This window comes from Alosa sapidissima, chromosome 4, assembly GCF_018492685.1.
Source record: "Alosa sapidissima isolate fAloSap1 chromosome 4, fAloSap1.pri, whole genome shotgun sequence".
Classification (NCBI taxonomy): Eukaryota; Metazoa; Chordata; class Actinopteri; order Clupeiformes; family Clupeidae; genus Alosa; species Alosa sapidissima.
This window is the reverse complement of record NC_055960.1, coordinates 1,525,104-1,547,342: the sequence shown is the minus strand read 5'-3', so window position 1 is coordinate 1,547,342 and position 22,239 is coordinate 1,525,104. Positions and strand designations below refer to the sequence as shown.

General features: G+C 40.9%; 1 protein-coding gene and 1 long non-coding RNA gene across 7 annotated transcripts in view; one reads left to right on the top strand and one right to left on the bottom strand.

Moving 5' to 3' along the window:
* The window catches only part of LOC121706858, a 30,565-nt gene extending 16,008 nt beyond the window's left edge, over positions 1–14,557 (top strand). Inside the window, exons 2-3 of the long non-coding RNA XR_006031192.1 lie at positions 149–156; positions 14,431–14,557. This is a non-coding gene — a long non-coding RNA (uncharacterized LOC121706858). The remainder of the gene's footprint in view (positions 1–148; positions 157–14,430) is intronic.
* usp48 (ubiquitin specific peptidase 48) overlaps positions 1–22,239 on the bottom strand; it is a 228,428-nt gene that overhangs the window by 50,418 nt on the left and 155,771 nt on the right. For 4 of the 6 annotated variants that reach the window (XR_006031174.1, XM_042088884.1, XM_042088885.1 and 1 more), the window contains 4 exons: positions 22,071–22,195; positions 4,382–4,504; positions 2,547–2,608; positions 2,305–2,415 (listed from right to left, as the gene is read on the bottom strand). Coding sequence is in view for 3 of the 6 variants with exons in the window: in XM_042088884.1 (XP_041944818.1) it covers positions 2,305–2,415; positions 2,547–2,608; positions 4,382–4,504; positions 22,071–22,195 (421 nt within the window). In the remaining 3 variants the exon portion in view is untranslated. Of the gene's footprint in view, positions 1–2,304; positions 2,416–2,546; positions 2,609–4,381; positions 4,505–22,070; positions 22,196–22,239 lie in introns of those variants that run through there. The other 2 variants (XM_042088888.1, XM_042088889.1) reach the window with 1 other exon arrangement.

The window sequence follows — 22,239 nt, the reverse complement described above, 5'->3', positions numbered from 1 at the left end:
TCAGCCACTACATTGAGATTCATTGGCATTGAGAGGGTTGAACCTAATGTAAGAGGTGGTGATTTGATAAAACAATTGCTTAAAAGGGAGGCTTACTGGATTCACAAATTGAATACAGTCGAACCATATGGATTTAATGAAAAACAAGACTTGAGTGTTTTTTTGTGAACAGAATAACTGGCTTGTAAAAATTATTTTGTATATTCAAACTAATAAGGTACGGTCTTATGCACATCTTGATGTTGTGGAATTAATTAAATGTTAGAGGTGTTGATAAACTGATGAACTGTTGAATTTATGAACAAAATTATTAGGTGGATTTTATAAATTGATGAATTACTGATCACTGAATTACTGATGTTATTTGATTGATGCTGTTAATGAACTTATGTACTAAATGATTAGGTGTTTATGAATTACTGGTGTCACCTATGAACTAATTCTTAGGTGTTTTATGAACTTATTAACTACTGATGTTGTATGTGAACTTATTAATTCTGTGTTGTTTAAGAAGGATATTGATGTTGTTAATGAAATTATGAACTAATTGATCTCCCAACAAGGTCATGTGACATTACCTGATTTATTCACCTGTGGAAAGGAAGGGGGGATGGTACAGAGCGAACCTGATGAAGCGCTAGGCGAAACGCGTTGTTCGTTCTACAATAAATATTAAGTTACAGTGATCAGTGTGCGGTGATTTTTGATCTTTCACTCTTGGATTATACTTACCTGCCTCACCTGCACCTGTTCAACTGAAGGTTTGTGCACAGGGACACCTATGGACTTTGATTTCTATATATCTATATATTTAACTATTTAAAGAAAATGTATAAGTGTGGCCACAGTTCGGCTGTGGCATGGAGGGGGGTTTTGCATATGTGCTAATGTGCTAATATAGCACGCAAACAGTGAGGCATAAAGACAGTGGTAAAAGTGGCTAGTGGACAGACAGTATCCAAACATGGAGGGGGTGAAGAGGCAGACAGACTATGCAGAGAAGTCTCTCTCTCCTCTTCCCTTAAGTGAGGCATTGAACAGTTCAATGGCCCTGGGGACAAATGACTTTCTCAGTCTGTCAGTTGTGCAAGGCAGTGAGCAAAGTCTCCAGCTGATCAGGCTCTTCTGCTTAACAATAGTGCTGTGGAGTGGGTGACACTCATTGTCCAAGATGTTGATCAGTTTGTTCAGGGTCCTTTTGTCAGATAGTGAAGTGATGCACTCCAGTTCAGCTCCCACTACAGAGCCAGCTTTCCTTACCAGCCTGTCAATTCGCCCCGCATCCTTCTTCCTTGTGCTTCCTCCCCAACATACTACTGCATAGAAGAGGACGCTGGCAACAACAGGCTGGTAGAACATCCTGAGGAGCTTACTGCACACATTGAAGGACCGCAGCCTCCTCAGGAAGTACAGCCTGCTCTGCCCTTTCTTGTAGAGTGCATCAGTGTTGGCTGACCAGTCCAGTTTATTGTCCAGGTGGAGACCCAGATACTTGTAGGTGCTAACCACCTCCACATTGACCCCATCAATGTGGACTGGTAGCAGAGTGGGCTTAGACCTGCTGAAATCCACCACCATCTCCGTGGTCTTTGAAGTGTTAAATTGCAGATGATTGAGCTTGCACCATTGCACAAAGTCCTCCACCAGGCTCCTGTACTCCTCCTCCTGCCCGTTCCTGATATACCCCACAATTGCAGTATCATCAGAAAACTTCTGCATGTGGCATGACTCGGTGTTGTAGCACAAGTCAGATGTGTACAGGGTGAACAGGACTGGAGAGAGCACAGTTCCCTGTGGCGCTCCGGTGCTGCAGATCACAGTGTCAGAGAGACAGTTCTTCAGTCTGACGAACTGTGGTCGCTCGGTCAGGTAATCTGTAATCCAGGTTACCAGGTGAGCGTCCACACCCATCTGCAAGAGCTTGTCTCCCAATCTGAGGGGCTGAATGGTGTTAAAAGCACTTGAGAAATCAAAGAACATGTTTCTCATAGCACTTTTCCCCTTGTCTAGGTGGGAATGTGTCCTGTGTAGAAGATAAGTGATGGTCTGCTCGTTTTTGCGTAGTTTTAAGTTAACAAATCGTACCCGCGTACTTTGATGTGAAAATGCGTGGTTGTTACGCAAAACGCATACAGGTTGGCAGGTCTGCAGTTGTCATCCATTTTTTGCAGTGGTCATTACACAGAATTATCAGATTTCCGAACAGTGGGAAGGTATGTTAATGTTAATGGAACATTCTGCAGCATTCTGAAGAACCGCGTAATAATTTAAATTAATTTGCTACACAGCATATAAGACACTTACTGCTCAGCATCTCCTATTAGCAAGGACTCGTAGGTAAACATGAAGCCACCATGAGGACAGAGCAGGATGCTATTGCTCACACTTGACACAGGTGTGATTTTGGCAGGTCTCCTGGTACAATAATAATAAAAATAAAAAATAATAAAACACAAATACAGTCAGGTCAAAGCAAGTAATACAAACTTTGCCTAGCTTTACTCTATCACGTTAAACAGTGTCAGGAAGTGGTAACATCCCCTCACCTGATAAACTTCCTCCATTCATCCACAAAGAATGGTGGAACAATGTATAAAACATCCACGTCCTACAACAAAAGCAAACATAAATGAACATAAATTCCAACAAAATTATTAAGAGGAAGCAGTAGCTAGTACATGAACAGGTCCCAATATGTTGGTACAGTAGGTCTTGTCTGATGCTTTCAAGGTTTATGGATTTCTTTAACCCTTAGAACCCTAAACTGTTTTTTTTTAGGGCATTTTCACTACCTTTATTCATAAGGATTTATTCTGGTTAAGTGCCACACACACGTATTATATATTGTTTTTTTCAGCAGAGTCTAGGCTATCCAGATCTGCCATCATGTCATGTATTAGTACTAGCATTGATTTTATTTAGATTTTTAAAGAATTAAAATAAAAATTCTTATATTTCGACATGTATCTCACCACAGCAAGCTCATAGCACATGCATTTCATGTGTGTGTAGGGCAGACTGTCCTGAATCGGCCAATATAATTGCCATGTTGGAGGGATACTCTTGGGCTGAGCAATTTACAGAAATATGTGGTGTGTGATTTACAGAAATAAATGCCATTTTTTATTTAGTGATGAAAAATGACCTTTCTGCGCTCCATATCTGTGACACGAACTGATCTGACCTGACTTGACCCGAGGTTGCGTGTTAGCCTGCGTGCCTATGGTGTATGTACTCATAATGATTCTCAACTTTTTACTGCATTGCCATGGACAAAGTAAAGGCAAAAAAGGTGTTTCTTTGTTCCTTCCATCCTTGAATTGGATGGCATGCAGGAATTTGCTTGGATCTCAAAACCGGATTATGAACATGCTTTGCCATAGAGAAACACACGATAGCGTTGGATTATAAACATGCTTTGCCACAAGAACAGACAAAAACATGGGGTGAGTCCAGCTATATAAAGTTATTATTTTGCTGTCACTTCGTCTGTTTTATAACCAAGAAGGATGTACTTGGTATCAAATGATAGCTCTGAGTCTCCTCTTTCATCTGACATCATGCGTGGCATATCTATCCGATCACGGGTCTGCGAGTACTTCAAACGAGAGTAATGGGTGTGCAGCGTTGGTTTGTGTACATGACGTTATTATTTTGCAGTCACTTCGTCTGTTTTTATAAGCTAGAAAGACCGATAAACATGGTACCAATGGATAGCCCTGTGACCCCTCCTTTCATCTGATATGCGTGTCATATCTATGCGATCACGGGTTAGCCAGTAATTCAAACGAGAGTAATTGGGTGCACAGGTGAACGCAGAGAAGTATAGACTGTAAATATGATGCAATTTGATTTAATTTCATGATTTTTTTTTTATTTTCATACTTCATTGTATAGACAAGTGTGTAGTCTCTTTGGAAAGTAGTCTCTCTGTCATGCAATAAAGGTTTCATCTCGCTGCGATGAACAGTTCCGGAGCAATTTAACAGAGAAGAAAGGGTGTGTTTTTTGATGCACTTTGCGTCAATCGGGTTCTAAGGGTTAAAGACCATCTCCGGTGAAAATAAATGTTATAATATTGTTAACATGTCCTTATGAGGTCTGCTACGTTTTACAAGACACATCATGAGCGAAATAAGCAGTCAATGTCATGTCCGAGGACTTCAGCTTCTGTTTTGGATCTACACTGCGACAATTTATTTGCATTAATGAGCAGTTGAACTTGTGTACTTGTGGCCAGTGAGGGTATGGTCCTTCAAGCACTGCTAAAGCAAAATACTAAGGGAGCCTAAGATTTTTGCACAGTACTGTACATGCAGCAACTGACAGACACAAGTGGTACTTCAAATCAATCACAATAATGTGGATAATGTTGCTGTACTTCAGGCCATTTCTGCAGTGTTGGTCTATTTTTCTCCTGGAATAAGTTGAGTAGAGCACTCTTCTGCTCATTGGCCATCATTTTGTTCAGCTCCTCATTTTGTCTGTCCTCCCGCTCCAGCCTCTGAGTAAAACAGGTAACAGAAAAAAATAGCAACAGTTAAAAAAAAGATCATCAATGAGCAGTTATTCATTTCAACTTTACATGTTGTATTTTTCATACAGTGAACTTGAGAAAATGTACCGTAACTGTAACTGTAATGTAACTAATGCACATCATTCAGCAGTCAAGACATGGTTGGCTGGAGGAGAGGGAGGTCAAAAGGTTTCAACAAGTCAACAAGGGATATTTGCTGACTATCATTTATCAGTTTACTACAGCACATGAATGGATTCTTAATGGATTTATCCGGAGTAAAATGCACTTTAGATCAATTTACGGATGATTGGGAGTACATATGTTGAGTTGCAGCAGCAACATTTCCGGAAAGGTACTGGCTTGATGAAATTCATTCTGGACTCTCTATCCGACCACATAAAGACCTCGGGATACTTCGGTTTGGCTTTAGGGACCCTCTACTCACTACCACGTAAGTGTAATGTTGTTTGGAACTGTAGAAGAGGTATAAAAATAGCGTTTTGTAGCGGCGAAATGACATGCCCTGGTCACTTCCAGGCTAACGAGTTTTGACTAAAAACGGTAAAATCGAACTTTCTCAAAACACATCCGAATGACATGATTTTGATGTCAACTCAACTCCCAATCATCCGTAAATTGATCTAAAGTGCATTTTACTCCAGATAATTCCTTTAAGAAACCACAACACGTAGAACCAGCTATGAATGCACTCATAGCTCATCTCGGCTTGTCCCCTGCACTCAGAAATCTGGCGCCATAAGCGCCTGCAGAAAGTCATTCGTTTCTAACAGCGCTACTCGACCAGGGTTCGACCAAGGGGAAACAGGTTCTGGGAGGGTGTTTGGCTCGGGGTCATGGTGCAAAGGACCCTAGAGTGAAATTACTCCGAACCATCGCTTTAAGGGCTACATTTAAGACCCTTCGAAAACACTGTTTAAAGTCAATCCATTATCATTGACACATTTCAACATATCAACAATCTCTGTAACAGTCAGTAACAGCTGGACATCATACATTCCATGATTCTGATGCAGCATCTAGGAGAAGTGTGTTAAAGTTGATCATGTGTCATCAGCAGTGTTGTGTGTAACGCGTTACAAAGTAACGAATTACAGTAATGTAACTACTTTTTCGAGTAAAAAGTAGTATGATGCGCTACTACTGAAAATTTGGTAATGTAGTTCTTTTTTCATATCGGCACAACGTTACTTTTCCCAGGGACAGATTTGACAGCGACTCTCAGCTGCGCGCTTGCGCAATAGGCACAAGCTCCACACGGCAGCCTACGTGACAGAGGCTGGTAGCATGAAGTGCAATCATAGCTCCACACGGTACGTGACAGAGGCTGGTGGCAATGAAGAGCAATCATAGCAAGCGAGACACAGCCAACGCTAAAATCTGAGGGATGGAGGTATTCACATTACTTTGAACTCGTTGAAACTAAGGGGAGGAATGTGAGTGTTAGTTGTAGCCTACACTGTGCCCTGATTTTGTACACTGCTGTTAACTCGTATTGATACGATTTGCACTAGCTTTGCACCAAATTTCGGAGGAGCGCCTGTTTAATGAAAGAGTATAAGGCTATAAAATAACCCCTCATATATTTTGTGTTCACCTATATGCCTAAGATGTATTGAGGCTATGTTATATGATTGTTTCATAGGGCTTTAGTGGTGGTGTTGAAGCCTATAAGCCCAATGTTTTCTTGTCAAGTGCTCTGTTTGTGGCATTTTTTATAATAAAGAGCACAAAAGAAATACCTGTTATGTCCTCCATAGTAGAACTTTATGTAGGTCTACACATTTATTGGGTTCTGCCCAAAGTTGAGCAACATAAAAGTAACGTAAAAGTAACGGGTAACGTAAAAAGTTACTTTCCATAGAGGGTAACTAGGTAAAGTAACGGGTTACTTTTTTGAGAAGTAACGAATAATGAGCAAACACTACATTTTAAAAGTAACTTCCCCAACACTGGACATCAGTGAAATAGCCATTTTTTATGTTGCTAAATGGTGGTGCTATGCTACACATACATTTTGGGCATGTGAATATCATCATTACCAAAATAATCCATAACGTGTGAGGCTTGAGCTATTTAAATTTAAATTTAATTTAAAATCATTGCATCACCATTTCAGCATATCTAATGTTTCCCCTACTATGTATTCAGCAGCGGTGCAATGCCTCTCCTAGAATTTGAGCGCCGCCGTAAAAAAGTCACATGATCAGTAGCCATATTAAAAACAAATAAATAAAATAATAATTATCAAAAAACATGCAAGTGCACTGCGAGAACAATTGCGGTTCGTTCCTCTCCAGGTTTGAGGTCAACAAATAATAGTAGGCTAACTTTGAAGGTGCAGTCAAGGATTTCACAGGAAATTGTGTTTGTTTATGTTTATGTTTATTAGCAGACGCAATTTTGTGCAAAAAAAACGTAGCCTACATTATAACGAAGGAACCACATGAAACAAGCCAGCAAGGTAGCTTGCCCCTACCTTCAGTATTCCCAGACAAAAACCATGCAGGGTTTCGTTTTTTTTTGTTCTATAGGTTTTGTATGTGTATACCTATAGGTATATAGGTATATGAGCATTATCCGCCATGTTACTCTAGGCCTACTGTTTTCTCCCTTTCATTCCAAACCGTGACCAACGCCAGTCTCCCTTCTCTGCAGAACGCAAAAATAATAGAATAGAAAATAATAACTAAAAAATGTAATTCCGAGGAATTACCAGTGCATGAAAATGCATTTAACATTAAATGCAAAACAAACTTTCATTTGTAAACAGTTGTGAGCAGTTGGCGGAAGTCATAGTTGATGACAACTGACAGTTGGAAACAGTTAAATAGTTGGATAGTTTAAATTATTTAAAAGTGAATTAATGGATGTGCATAATAATAATAATAATAATAATAATAAGCTTTATTTGTTTATTTGCTTAGGTAGATAGTTTAATGGATGTTGATAGACAGTTTAATGGATGAAGTGATGAAAAAGAAGTGAAAGAAATTGGGGAAGAGAAAAGTGAGCTATCCAGTTCAATGGAGAGAGACACCGAGAAGAGGTTCCATTGAAGTTGCTGCAGTCAGTGAGAGAGCACAGGTGCAGTTGATTGCATTCTGAATCGTTAATAGTGCTTGGAATGTGCCTTATATCCTTGTAGAATGGAGAGACACAGATAGAGTTGGCTTAGTTGAGCAGAAAGCAGTTGATGCAGGTGCAATCAGTTTAATTGGCTCTGTGAGGGGCCTAGTTTAGCAGGGGCAGATCAGTTTGATTAGCCCATTGTGATGGCATAGTGCCAATGCTAAGTCTATGGGGAAAATAAGCTTGATTTATGTTAAAAGAAAATTCCGGTATTTAGCACTTTAGGTGTTTAAGACATGTTTGAGTAGCCTACTACAGTATGCCTGTTGGCAGCCACTCCGAGTAGTCAAAGGCGATTCAAAACGAGTCAGAAAAGTCAAGACGGGACCAATCGTCCGGTGTCAACCACTCTAGTTCATCCAAAACAAACCAGAAAAGGGACTCAAAGTGCTAAATACCGGAATTTTCCTTTAACCCTTTAGGCGCCAGGTTTAAAAAAAAAAAAAACATCATTAGATTTTTACATCAAAATTTCAAAAGGCCATGGCTTGAAAGTGGTCAGAGATAAAGTCCTACTGTAAATGTAAAAATCATTGAGTATGAACAAAAGTTTATGAAGGGGGTAAATTTACACATCTAATTTGCATATTATGACGTCACTGGATGACAACAACCTCGAATTATGCACATTTCAGTAAATACTGGATCATGAACATATATTTGAGCAGTTTTGCTTACTTTTTTGTCATTTGACCCACATAACACCTGAACAGGAAAGCAGTCACATGTAAACCAACAATAGTAAACTATTACTATAACCACAAACCCTATTCTACTATAAAATAAAGTAGCCTGGTCAAAACAGTTCCTATCGCGGGTGACTGTAGTTCTTCAGAGCCCTATTTTTACTACCCCTGCTGTCTTTACCACGTCCATTACGGACACTATCATCACCTTTACCACTGGCACCTTCAGCTACGTTGGGCAGAGGGTCAACATAAGCATGGTATGTGACATGTGAACTTTTTCTTCAACATTTGGTGTATTTCTGCTTCAATTTGTGCAAAACTGTGGCCTGCATTGCTTCCGTGTTATGGAGGAAATGCACGTCTTCTTATGTGTTTCTCGTGTGTAATTGTGTGTAATACACTATCATCACTATTACTACTGGCACCTACGGCTATGTTGGGCAGAGGGTTGAAATAAGCATGGTATGCTTAGTGAACACTGTTGCAAAGACGCACCTCCATTCAAACGCTCTGTGACTATCACTGCCAATAGACGACAGCGAAGGAGACTGTATGAAGGAGACTGTATGCTGTAAGGATGTGGAGTTACTAGCGGTCAGTCTACGACCATACTACATGCCGAGGGAGTTCTCGCACGCCATTGTCGTTTGTGTCTATGTTCCGCCTCAAGCCCTCCCGGACACAGCGTGTGATGTCATTCACTCTACAGTCGCTAGGCTCCAAACTCAGCACAGTGATGCCTTCTTTGCGATCTCTGGTGACTTCAACCACATTACACTGGATTCCACCCTCACAAACTTTTACCAGTTTGTTGATTGCCCAACTAGGGAAAACAGGACAATAGATCTCATGTATGCAAACGTGAGGGATGCTTACAGTGCCACCCCCCTTCCCCACTGGGGAAGTCGGACCATAACCTCATTCATCTTCAGCCAATGTACAAGCCAAAAGTTCAGAGGCTACCAGTTGCCACGCGCACCTTCAGGAAGTGGACACCGGAAGCGGATGAGGCTTTGAGAGACTGCTTTGAGTCCACTGACTGGAGTGTGCTACTGAATGGAGAGGACTTAGAGGAGGTCACACATTGCACTACTGACTATCTGAACTTCTGTATGGACATTGTTGTTCCGACAAGGACTGTACGCTGCTATCCAAATAACAAGCCTTGGATAACCAGTAATGTCAAGACCCTTCTCAATAGGAAAAAGATGGCGTTTAAGGAGGGGGACAAGGCAGAGTACAGGGGGAACTCAAGAATAAGCTGAAAGAGGCTAAGGAGGACTACAGAAGGAAGATGAAACAGAAGCTGCAAGATAACAACATGAAGGAGGTGTGGGACTGTATGAAATCTATCACTGGCCTTAAGAAGAGCAGCAGCTCTGTGGAGGGAGACCTGGACAGGGCGAACCAGCTGAACCACTTTTACAACAGGTTCAATTTCCCATCCCCCAGCCCACCTCATTACCAGTGCAACACTCACTCCCACCATCAATGGATATTGCACCCCTCCCACACATGGCGACCACGAACAGCGAGGTGACAACAACCTCAGTCAACAGCCATCAGACACACAGACCCCAGATGCTGCCCCCCCTCCCCTCCCCCCCTCCATCATCACTGCTGATCAGGCTATCGCACCTCTCCCCCACATGGTGACCACGAGTAGTGCGGCAACAATGGCTTCAGCCAACGGCCATCAGTCTCTAGCCACACGACAACCCTCTCAGAAGCACCACTCCTCCTCCTCACCCTCCACTCCCCTCATCCCCCCATCATTACAGCTGATCAAGTAAGTTATCTTTTAAAAAAACTTCATCCTCGGAAGGCAGCCGGGCCTGACAGACTGTGTCCAAGGCTGCTCAAGGCCTGTGCTGCTAAACTCGGGGGAGCCACTGAAGCACATCTTCAACTGGAGTCTACGTCTCGGACAAGTTCCAACACTGTGGAAGACATCATGTCTCACCCCCGTCCCCAAGAAACCACACCCCAGTGAGCTTAATGACTTCAGGCCTGTCGCTCTAACATCACATGTGATGAAAACAATGGAGCGACTGGTCTTAGGTATGCTCAGACCTCAGGTACGCCATGCACTAGACCCGTTACAGTTTGCATACCAGGAGAAAGTGGGCGTGGACGATGCCATCACTTATCTTTTACACATAGGACACATTCTCACCTAGACAAGGGGAAAAGTGCTGTGAGAATCAATCGTTCTTTGATTTCTCAAGTGATTTTAACACCATCCAACCCCTCAGACTGGGAGACAAGCTCTTGCAGATGATGGGTGTGGACGCTCAACTGGTAACCTGGATTACAGATTACCTGACCGAGCGACCACAGTTCGTCAGACTGAAGAACTGCCTCTCTGACACTATGATCAGCAGCACCGGAGCGCCACAGGGAACTGTGCTGTCTCCAGTCCTGTTCACCCTGTACACATCTGACTTGTGCTACAACACCGAGTCATGCCACAATTGTGGGGTGTATAAGGGACGAGCAAGAGGAGGAGTACAGGAGCCTGGTGGAGGACTTTGTGCAGTGGTGCAAACTCAATCACCTTCAACTCAACACTTCAAAGACCAAGGAGATGGTGGTGGATTTCCGCAGGTCTAAGCCCGCTCTGCTACCAGTCTCCATTGATGGGGTCAATGTGGAGGTGGTAAGCACCTACAAGTATCTGGGTCTCCACCTGGACAATAAACTGGACTGGTCAGCCAACACTGATGCACTCTACAAGAAAGGACAGAGCAGGCTGTACTTCCTGAGGAGGCTGTGGTCCTTCAATGTGTGCAGCAAGCTCCTCAGGATGTTCTACCAGTCTGTTGTGGCCAGCGCCCTCTTCTATGCAGTGGTATGCTGGGGAGGAAGCACAAGGAAGAAGGATGCGGGGCGAATTGACAGGCTGGTAAGGAAGGCTGGCTCTGTAGTGGGAGCTGAACTGGAGTGCATCACTTCATTATCTGACAAAAGGACCCTAAACAAACTGATCAACATCTTGGACAATGAATGTCATCCACTCTACAGCACTATCAAAAAGCAAAAGAGCTTGATCAGCTGGAGACTTCGCTCACTGCCATGCACAACTGAAAGGCTGAGGAAGTCATTTGTTCCTAGGGCCATTGAACTGTTCAATGCCTCACTAAAGGGAAGAGGAGAGATAGAGTTCTCTGCTTAGTCTGTCTGCCTCTCCACCCTCTCCATGTTTGAGTACTGACTGCCCACTACTGCTTTACTACTGTTTTACTACTGTACACAGCCTACTGTTTTCACTACTGTTTTACTGCTACACTGTTTTTCATGCTATAGATAGCACACATGATCAATGGCTGCGGTCAGGCTTCTGCTACAATAATGAATGAATGAATGAATGGCTATAACCCTATTATCTCAACCTGTTCTTGCACTGAAATAGTTTTTTATGTTACCTTGTCTACATTATACTTTACTCTCTTATTTGTCCATATTACTTATGCTGGTCTATAGACCTTACTCTTGCACTGTTGCACTAATGGTTGACTACCTTTTGCACCTTCACCATGACACTCACTCTCGAGCACCTTGCCATGCACACATAACTAAATGACTTTGGTTGGACTACTTTTTGCACCTTCACCATGACACTCACTCCCTTTAGCACCTTACCAGTCCCGGCCCTGTCACTACAAGCGTCTTATGCTTGATCACCCTCAAGCACATTGGACTTTCTACAAGTGTCTTATGCTTGATCAACCTCAAGCACATTGGACTTTCTTAATTTAATTTATATACAGTGGGCAGTGCTTCGACTTGGCCAGCTTCACTCGCGGTCCGCGCGTGGGATCACGCGGTATCACGCGACTTTAAAGGGAAACTTGGCAGGATTTCCCCCTCTGCTGGAGAAATTGTGCATTATGCTATTTCAAACTGTGGGAAAAGGTAACGATAAAGCACATGGATTTGTTTACAAGCTAGCGAACGGTTAGCATAAGTTTGGCAGAACTATGTGGATGTTACAAGGTAAGAAACACGATTTAAAACGAGTTTCTTGTTTCTCACTTCTCTTTCCGGGACGGTAAGTCTCAATGTTGCAAGGTTGGTTTTCCGCCTGGGGACGCTAGGCGCAGCGGGGAAAGTCACCATTTTCACCGGAACAGGTCATTTAACCATCTGAATGATTTCTAAACGGGTTTATTACGTTGAAATAGTTGCCAAGTATTTGATTTGTATTTTTCCAGTGAGACGCTGCAACAACCCAAACAACCGGTAGATGGCTCAAGTGAGCAGGGTGTCTCGTAAAAAGAAATGGACCCTGGAAAACCCTACACAGACTTCACTACAGACTTTAGCAGACTGGTTTAGAAATAATTTAATAGCCAGAAATATGCCTGCCCTGCCCTAATAAAGAAATATTTGGTTAACTGCGAGTGAATCCCGTTTGCAGCCGTAGAAAAAACGCAGGACAAATTAAACATTCTGGTTTTCTCCGAGTGCAACGATGATAGACAGACATCATTTGGACAAAATATAGAGCATATTAACCTCCGTTGCTCAGCCAAATGCCTTCCTGTTACGTCCTGTTATCACGGAGTTACAGGCGATAAACGATTTTTGATGGTCACAAGTTTACTTCATTAGCGTGATAACGTTAGTGTGATAACGTTCTTAAATCAATCTTTCCCGTGAGCTTGCATGCTACCAGTCCTTCCTTTTCAAATGTGTTGCGCCTGTTTGCACAATTTCACAAATAATCATATGTGATTAATAATATGACAAATAATCCCTGTGCACGGGGACCGAAACAATGCATGCCAACTTTTTCCGTGTTTATCACGTATTTTAACTTTCCCCGCTGTCTTGCCGTTTTAATGTTTTCCCGTAGAATATCCCATATTTTAATACTCTCATAACAGCCCTGCCATCGGGCCTGTCTCTGTGTTGCCCTGTTGCTACCCCTTGCCCTTCCAACGAAACAGATGTCTTCAAATCATCGTTTTCCTTGCTTGAAGGCAAACTTAGAGTGATGTTAAACTATTTAAGTTTAACGGCGTGATTGTCGTGAGAGCACGATTCATTGGCGCTTGCATGTTCGGCCTTATGTCTACGTGCGCACCTGAGGCTACTCAGCTACAAGAGAAAGAATTCCCCCTGTTTGTATGTTCACTAGCAAGTTGGCCTACCATAACTTACCAACTCTGCACTGTAGACCCTAACTGGCTATTTATATTTTTCTGTGAAATAAGCACATGTATTTGTTCAACTTTATGAAGCAGAATTACGCATAGGCTACTTGGAACATAATACATTTAACAAAGGACAGATGTATGTTGCTAGTGACAAAATATTAACTTTCAGTGTTTTACGATGTCTTTGTCATAGGGAAGTATTTTTCCCCATGCATTTATTCTAGGTTACTGTCAGTGACTGACGCGAGAGAAGCGGGGTCTGTGTTGTGTTGCGTTGCGTTAATTTATTTTCATTGGGCGTATATACCGTGCCTTGCGTCCACAGCTCTTGAGTTCTGACAAAGCCAAAATTACTCCTTTTGAAACAATGAGTGCAGGAAGCGCGTTTGTATGGTTATATTGCTTGACGGGGGGGATCCCAAGCAGCTTTCAGCCATCTACTTTGAGAACATTTCAATTCACCCGACACTAATATATAATAATATATATATATATATATATATATATATATATATATATATATATATATATATATATATATATATATATATATATATATATATATAAGGGGTGTAACGGTTCATGTATTCGTATTGAACCGAAACGGTACGGGCGTCACGGTTCGGTGCATGAATTTACACGGAGAATACACGGTATAAAAATACATAAAACTTGTGTGCGGATTAATTAATGTCATGCGCAATTACTGTTAAGTAGCGAGAGTTACAGGAGTTCTTTAGCGACACCTAACGCTAATCTGTAGCCTCGCCTTAGCTCTGAAGCTCTGATTGGCGCCTATGTTTTTTTTTGTCAGGTCGTCGGTCGAGTCCGTCAGTCATTAGCAGCACTAAGGTTAGACCCACAAGAGTTAGAGGATCCGCTGGTCTCTTTAAGATCGCAAGTTTGAGAGTACAGTAACGTTAGTACAGGCGAAAGAGTGGTGGATAAGATGAAACTGTGTGTCGGCGTTGTTTAGCAGTTGTTGGGTATGTGACTGGAAAAAATGCTACACATATTCGAAGCCATCACCCAGATGATGTAGGCTACCAATCACTGAAACGAGGGGAAAAAACTTCCCCTGCGCTTCAGCAGCCTTTGGATACACATACAAATAGGGCCGAAACCTATGGCTTAAATTCAATGATTTCGTAATGACAGAAAGCTCTGTAAATCGCGTGGTAATTACCTTTATGTTGGGGTAACTTGTAACTTCTCACATGAGGAGCTGGTAGTGTTAAGTGCAGACAGTAAAATAAAGTGACAACGCTAACCACAATAAAAAAAAATATTGAGGCAAATTGTAGACCCTTCCATATACAACTAAACACAGATGTTGAAGGTCTTGCTTAAGTGGATTTTTAAAAAAAAACATTTTTCTATGTAATTTGCACTTTCAGAAATAAGAGATGCTGTAGGACTATTTTCAGTTTTATAGCTGATTGTCTTATTTTGTTTACAAGTTACACGAGTCTGGGTACTTACAGTATTGTACTGTTTAGCCTACATCTTACACACTTCAGGCTGTTGCAGATAGCTCAGGGAAAAGACTGTATGACACTAGGTGGTACAGCCTGAGACATGTACAAAAAAAAATGCTCTCTGCATTTTTGTTTGGCTTTTCCCTCCATTGTACCGAACTCGTACCGAACCGTGATGTCCGAACCGAGGTATGAACCGAACCGTGACTTCTGTGTACCGTTACACCCCTATATATATATATATATATATATATATATATATATATATATATATATATATATATATATATATAAAATATTCAAAATGTTGAAAACTATTTCGGCATAGCCTATAAAGCAGTTTAATTAAATGGAATGTTAGTTGTAAACAAACAGGCTACTTGGTGAGGCTTGGCCTCACAGATGCGCTCGTGCCTTACTGTAGATGGCAGGAAAAATCTTCACGATAGGCCTATTAACTAACCACCCGATTCATGTTGGCTGGGGGGAAGGGGGGCCATCAGACATTTGTGCCCAGTTAAACCGGCCCTGCCCCCAACAAATCACACCTTCCCACCTCTGACAGCTTAAAAGAAGTCAAGAGGACTCCTTACTCACAGACCTATTCACAAACATGCGGCATTTTGCCGTGTTTTAAAATCCTATGCAGCTACAGGAGCTTCCAATCGTGAGGAAGCAATTTTGCATTGTAGGCATATCTAACATGCAATAACGCCGCCAACAACAACCAAAACTAGGCTAATCATTGTCAACATGTAAATTAAATGTAACATTATTGTGAATCAAATTAAAATGTTTTCTTTTGCAAACGTAGGCATAGTAACAGAATAATTTAATAATGTTACAAAGATACTACATCAATCCGTATGTTTCATTAGGCTACTAGGCTGTTTTGCCTTGATTCATTTAGGCTAGGCCTTTTTATTCAGGGCCGTATTCACAAAGAATTTTAAGGCTAAAAGTAGCCCCTAACTGGCGAATTTAGGAGCAACTCCTAGAAATAATGGGCGTGTCACTCCTAACTTTAGGACTCCTAATTTTTTCATAAAAAGTAATTCACGAAGCATTTTAGACCTAAAAGTAGCACCTAAGTCTGGGACAGCTTAAGTCGAGAGGACTCCTAACTCACTAACACCTATTCATAAACAGCTTTTTTGTGGCATTTTACGTTGCGATGTTTTGAAATGCGTAGCCTATGCGCAACAGGAGCTTCCAATCGCGAGGGAACAATTTTGCATTCATAAAAGGGATGCAATAACGCCACCAACAACAACCAAAACTACTCATTGTTAACATGTAAATGAAATGTAACGTTTCATTGTGAATCAAATTAAAATGTTCTTCTCTTTGCAAACGTAGCCTAGGCATATGGTGACAGATTAATTTAATAATGTTGCAAAGGTAGGCTACTGCATCAATCCATAGGCCTATGTTTCATTAGGCTACTAGGCTATTTGTTTTGCCTTACTCTTTATTCATTTAGGCTAGGCCTTTTTATTCAGTTATTAATCATCTTCCGTCCTTCGCACTACTTGTGTAGCGCACGCATTCTCCGGCCTGTCACCAGTCACTCATCATCGGAAGAGAGGTGTTTGGAATTCCCGCATTACAATCGTCAGCCAATCAAGGTGGTAACTTCAGTCAAGCTCGTGCATGAGTAATGACGTCATCCATAGCCACGAAGACTCACTCCTAGTTTAGGAGTTGTCTGAAAGGCAAGCTAAAATCTTTAAGTGCGATTTAGGAGTAGCCTACTCCTAGTAGTAAGATAAAAGCCTTTGTGAATAGCCTACGGCCCCAGTTATTCATCATCTTCCGTCCTTGTGTAGCACACGCATTCTGAGACCTGTCACCGGTCACTCATCATCGTAAGGGAGGTGTTTGGAATCATGCCCCCGTTACAATCATCAGCCAATCAAGGTGGTCACGCTTGCCCATTTACCCAAATTAATGGTTGAATATTACTGATGATCATTGTTATTTAAGAACATGCAGTGTGCGTAGGGTACCAAAAACATCTTGCTCGTAAAAAAGCATCATAACGCACATTCTGGCGGGTCTGTTATTTACTGTAGGCTGCGCAAACCACAGGCCTTTATTTTGGGCATTCATTCATTCAACCTTTATTTATTCTCGGAGGGTCATTGAGGGAAGCCCTCATTTTCAATGAAGCCGAGATTACAGAAGCGAAGCAAAGCGCTCCACAAACAAGACAACATTCGAGGCCTTCTGTTGAAGAATTTTATATAAAGCCTGCGCTAACAGTAATCCTCCTGCCCCTGATAGGCCTACCACAGCTGTGGATAGTGTGGAATGTTCAAGTAATAACACAATCCAATGTGTGGCTCAATTGTCCCCCGCTGACCACCTCACACATTTCTCTAGATTTTGCAACAAACTTACATGACACAATGCCATAAAATATGCCAGTTTTAGGACACAGAATAATGTTTGTAATGATACCAGGTAGGCCTACGTTTAACAGTAACAAGTGTAATGAGCTATTCATTGTCGAAGGTGCATGGTGAAGTGAAATTCTTACTTTGGAAAACAAACATTTGCCGATATCATCACCGATCATCAGAATATTGCAACAGATTCTGTGTTCTGGACTGCAGGTAAATTGTTAAGCCAGTGGTTCTCAAACTTTTATTTCATTTCCCACTTTGATCAATGACTGATGATAGTGGAGATAACGTGTTATCCCGAGGCTTTTGCAAGTCAGCATCTTCGACGGTAGTCTATTAAAAATATAAGTTTTCGATGTCCCAAACGGAGAGCCATACTTTATTGTTTTTAACGATCTCTATGCTACTCACAAAAATGTAGGCATGGGGACATGATGAAGTAGGTTATCCAACTGTCGTGTGTTAAATTATTGTGATTACGAGCCAGTGGTTTTCAAACATTATGCGTGACTCGGACATCTAACTAAATGCAACAGGCTCATACCGTCCTCGCATTCGCAAAATGAGGACCAGTGTTTTGTCAAATTGCAAATAGCTATTCGTTTTAACTATTTTTGTATGATAGTATGAAGTGCTTTTTGTATAGGCTACTATCTTAATCTTGGAATATGGGGAGGGGAAGTGGCGCATCTGCAGTCAGCCAAATATGAATGTAATTCTGCAGCATAAAGCAGATGTATTTGTTTATTGTACAGAAAAATAAAAATGACATGTCAAACAGTCAATTGACTACATTGCAGTCAAGAAGTATGGCAAATTAAGACACTGTTTTGATTTGCGTAGTTGCGTTACCCCCAACACTGACAATAACAGACAGCAAATTAAGATATTTTTTCATTTTGTGGAGCGGCACCGGTAGGCTATCAAAAGCAGATTTCGATTTTCGCTACCACCGTGTAGTCAAGCCTTAAGCCATACCCAAATAGCCTTAATCGAGGTAATGTTTAATTACGATTTATTTTGTTATTGAATTCGTAGGCTGGGATTCCTCTCGGTAACAATTACATTTAAAGGTAGCCTAGCCTCCTGCTTTTTCAGAAGGGGCGGCAGTCAGGCTACTGACAGAGCGATGTACAGTGGCAGAGCGACGCACAGTGGCTGAAAGTGGTACTAAAGCTTCACGCAGCTTCACGCCTCGTAATGTGCGACTGAAGTGGTCATTTGAAAGCGATGCCCACTGTAGTGTATTTAGTATTTGGGGTAACACTTTACTTGACGGGTGAGTTCATAACACATTCATAGCAGCTGTCATAAACTGCACATAAAGCATTCATGACTGTTTCATGAGACATGACAACATTCATACCAAACCTTTCATGAATGTGGAAAACAGAATGACGACAACTTGTCAAAATAAAAGTCCCAATCGCAAAGCAGCATTGCCGTTTTTGTTCCAACCCTCTTACCTGACCATGTCACATCTGAGTCAATGGGCTACTCCAGTGCCAAAAAGACAGAACATGGTCAAGCAGATAAGTTTTGTTTCATAAAAATGTATTTGTTTTATGATGTAACCTTTGCAGATAATTTCTCATCTTTTGCTACTGGGAATGTCCAACCAGTCCAGGTTACACAAATACAAGTCAGCTGAATGTAGGCTAGTTTACCTCCCAGTGTTAAACTCAATGATTACTTCACAACTTGTATAGTAAAGTGACATTCAATGTAATCTTCATAAGATATTCATGAAATATTTACAAAAACGGCCATGCTGCTTTGCAATTGATGAACTTTTATTTTGACAAATTGTCGTCGTTCTGTTTTCCACATTCATGAAAGGTTTGGTATGAATGTTAAGTCATGTCTCATGAAACAGTCATGAATGCTTTATGTGCAGTTTATGACAGCAGCTATGACTGTGTTATGAACTCACCCGTCAAGTAAAGTCTTACCGTATTTAGTTTTGTTAGTTTTCTTATCTTTCTTATCTTCTACTGTCTTTATTGTACAGTGGAGTTTAGTTATATGTTTATACTTATACTTATGTTTACCATTTCTGCTGTAAGTGCATGTTGTATGTGATGTCTGTGATGCTACTGAGACCCTTGAATTTCCCCATGGGGATCAATAAAGTATCTATCTATCTATCTATCTATCTATCTATCTATCTATCTATCGATCGATCACATCCTCCAAAATGCAGATTTTATCCTTTAGAATCAGAATAGGTGAATAAAAGACCCGAGACTTCATCACACATGAACTTTTTTTTCAACATTTGGTGTATTTCTGCTTCAATTTGTGCAAAACTATGGCCCGCATCGCTTCCGCGTTATGGAGGAAATGCACGCCTTCTTTGTGTGTTTCTCGCATGCTTCCTGAAAACTTAAAAAAAAAAAGGTTGAGCTTGAATCAAAGCTCTGGGTGTCTGCTAACTAGTGGTGGAGAGTACAAATGAGATTTGTCACCGTACATGGATCTATCGTCTGTTTTAATCAATGACGTTTGTCGCAATTTTGCGACTTTGGCGGGTAAAGGGTTAATATCAAAAAGTACAAAAACGAAAAATACATTCCTCAAGTGTCCTTTTCAAGACCTACGTTACAAAGTTTGAACAAAGTTTCTACGTTGAACGGTTGAAGCTGAATTAGACACAGAAATTTGGTGGGAAGAATAATAAGACGACGACTTCGGATAACAGAACAGCGCATTTTCATGCCTTCAAATCTAGCTTCCATGACCAAGATCAAATCAATAAAATAAAACAACAGCAGTGATTAGCTGCAAAAATAAACAATGTTGCACAACTTGCGCCTCTCACACTGGGCTGTCAGATAACCTACAGAGGAATTGACCAATAGCAGCAGTTAACGTTTCACTGTGTTTTTTTTTAACCAAATATGAAACATAGACCATTATTGTGAGGCGGCCGGTTTTGATTTCGTGGTGGCCTGCCACAGTTTAGTCAATGTATGGGAAACACTGATGTTATATATTCCATCCCCTAATACGGTTTTGTTTTGAGAGCCTATTGATGTATCTTAGAATAAAGGAATGTCCACCACATCCAGTGTTTTGAGTGTGTGTGTGAATATATTTCACTTAACTCATTAAATGTAGCTGGATAATCATGAACACATCTATAATAGCCACAATATGATGTGTGTGTGTGTGTGTGTGGTTTGAAATGAGAATAAACAAGAAATAATATTTCCATTAATTGCACATTATAAATAACATAACAATACACCTTACTAGCACCAATGCTTGTGTGAAGCTCACATTTCTTTACCATAATACAGTACAGGGGCCTTCAACCTTTTTCAGCTCAAGGGACCCTTGGCTGAGGCCATAAGGCCAAGGCCAAAATGTTACCAGCTTTTGTGAACATGAAACCGAATTCACAAATCCATTCAATGATTTGGATTAGCTTCAAAATGTAATGTCTTCTCCCAAACTACACGTAGCTGCTCCAATCTAAATTTTTCTTAAAGTTGTTTTGAGCGCGGGTTCACCGTCGGTCATTGCTTATGGTTAAATAGCCTATCACTTATATTGGTTTAGCTTACTATGTGTCAGTCATTTCCATTACAAATAGGCCTAATACAATTTTAGATATTTAATCCCTAAAATGTATCACATTGTACAGTGGAGTTTTTTTTTTTATGTATATAACTTTTTCTGCTGTAAGTGCATGTTGTGTGTGATGTCTGTATGCTACTGAGACCTTGAATTTCCCCTTGGGGATCAATAAAGTATCTATCTATCAAAACCGGTTGTCATTTTTATGTTGAGGCAGCGGGGGTGTTGTTGGCAGCTGCTGAAAGTAACTAATAAAGTAATTTGTAATCTAACTTAGTTACTTTTAAAATCAAGTAATCAGTAAAGTAACTAAGTTACTTTTTAAAGGAGTAATCAGTAATCAGATTACTTTTTCAAGGTAACTGGCAACACTGATTGCGACTGAAGTTAAATCTAATTAAGTACGGTCTCTGATAGGCCTACAGGCTACATTACAGCAGCCCTTGTTACTGTACAAACACAAAAACAAACGTCAACAGAATTTGCGTAGGCATATTGAAATAAAGTGAACGTCCTTAATGGATAAAACATCCACGAACAAACGCTAACCATTCTGATGACGTAGCGCCTGCATTTTTAAAACATGGCCGCGCCCTAGTGGCGAAAGTCGTTATTGATGTCAATTTCCAGTGAAACTACTTGAATTTCAGATTTAATGAAAATCCATGTATCTTCAAAAATGAAAAAGCAACCAAAAAATGGTCACAGTTCTCACTGCTTCCACTTCCACAATGGAATATGAGTAATAGGATACGGAACCATTTACATCTGGAGATAGTTCCTTGTCATGACCAAAATCATAGAAGTTGTCATTACAAGCTACTTATCTCCTATAATCCCGCGTGATCTTCACCTATTATATTTGATTGAATGGACATTATTGTTTATTTTCTCTTTAATCTAGTCTAACCAACATTTTATATAAATTGAAGTATTATATTGTTTTGTATTTGTATGTCGCTTTGGACAAAAACGTATGCCAAATCCCATAACCATATAAGACCATTCATGCTCAAGATGTCTTTTTCACAGATTGATTTCTTATTTAACATTTTTTTTGCTAGTTAGTCATTAGTCATTACCAGACAATGCTGACAGGGTTCTTGCTGATAGATGAACTCAGGTGCTTTGGGGAAGTACACCTTCAGTTTGTCCCACACCTCCACAGACACCAGCCTCCTCTCACTCGCCAGGATACTGAGGCCCCCTGGAGAACAGGGTGAAAACACAGAGAGTAGAGTGAGGGCCCAA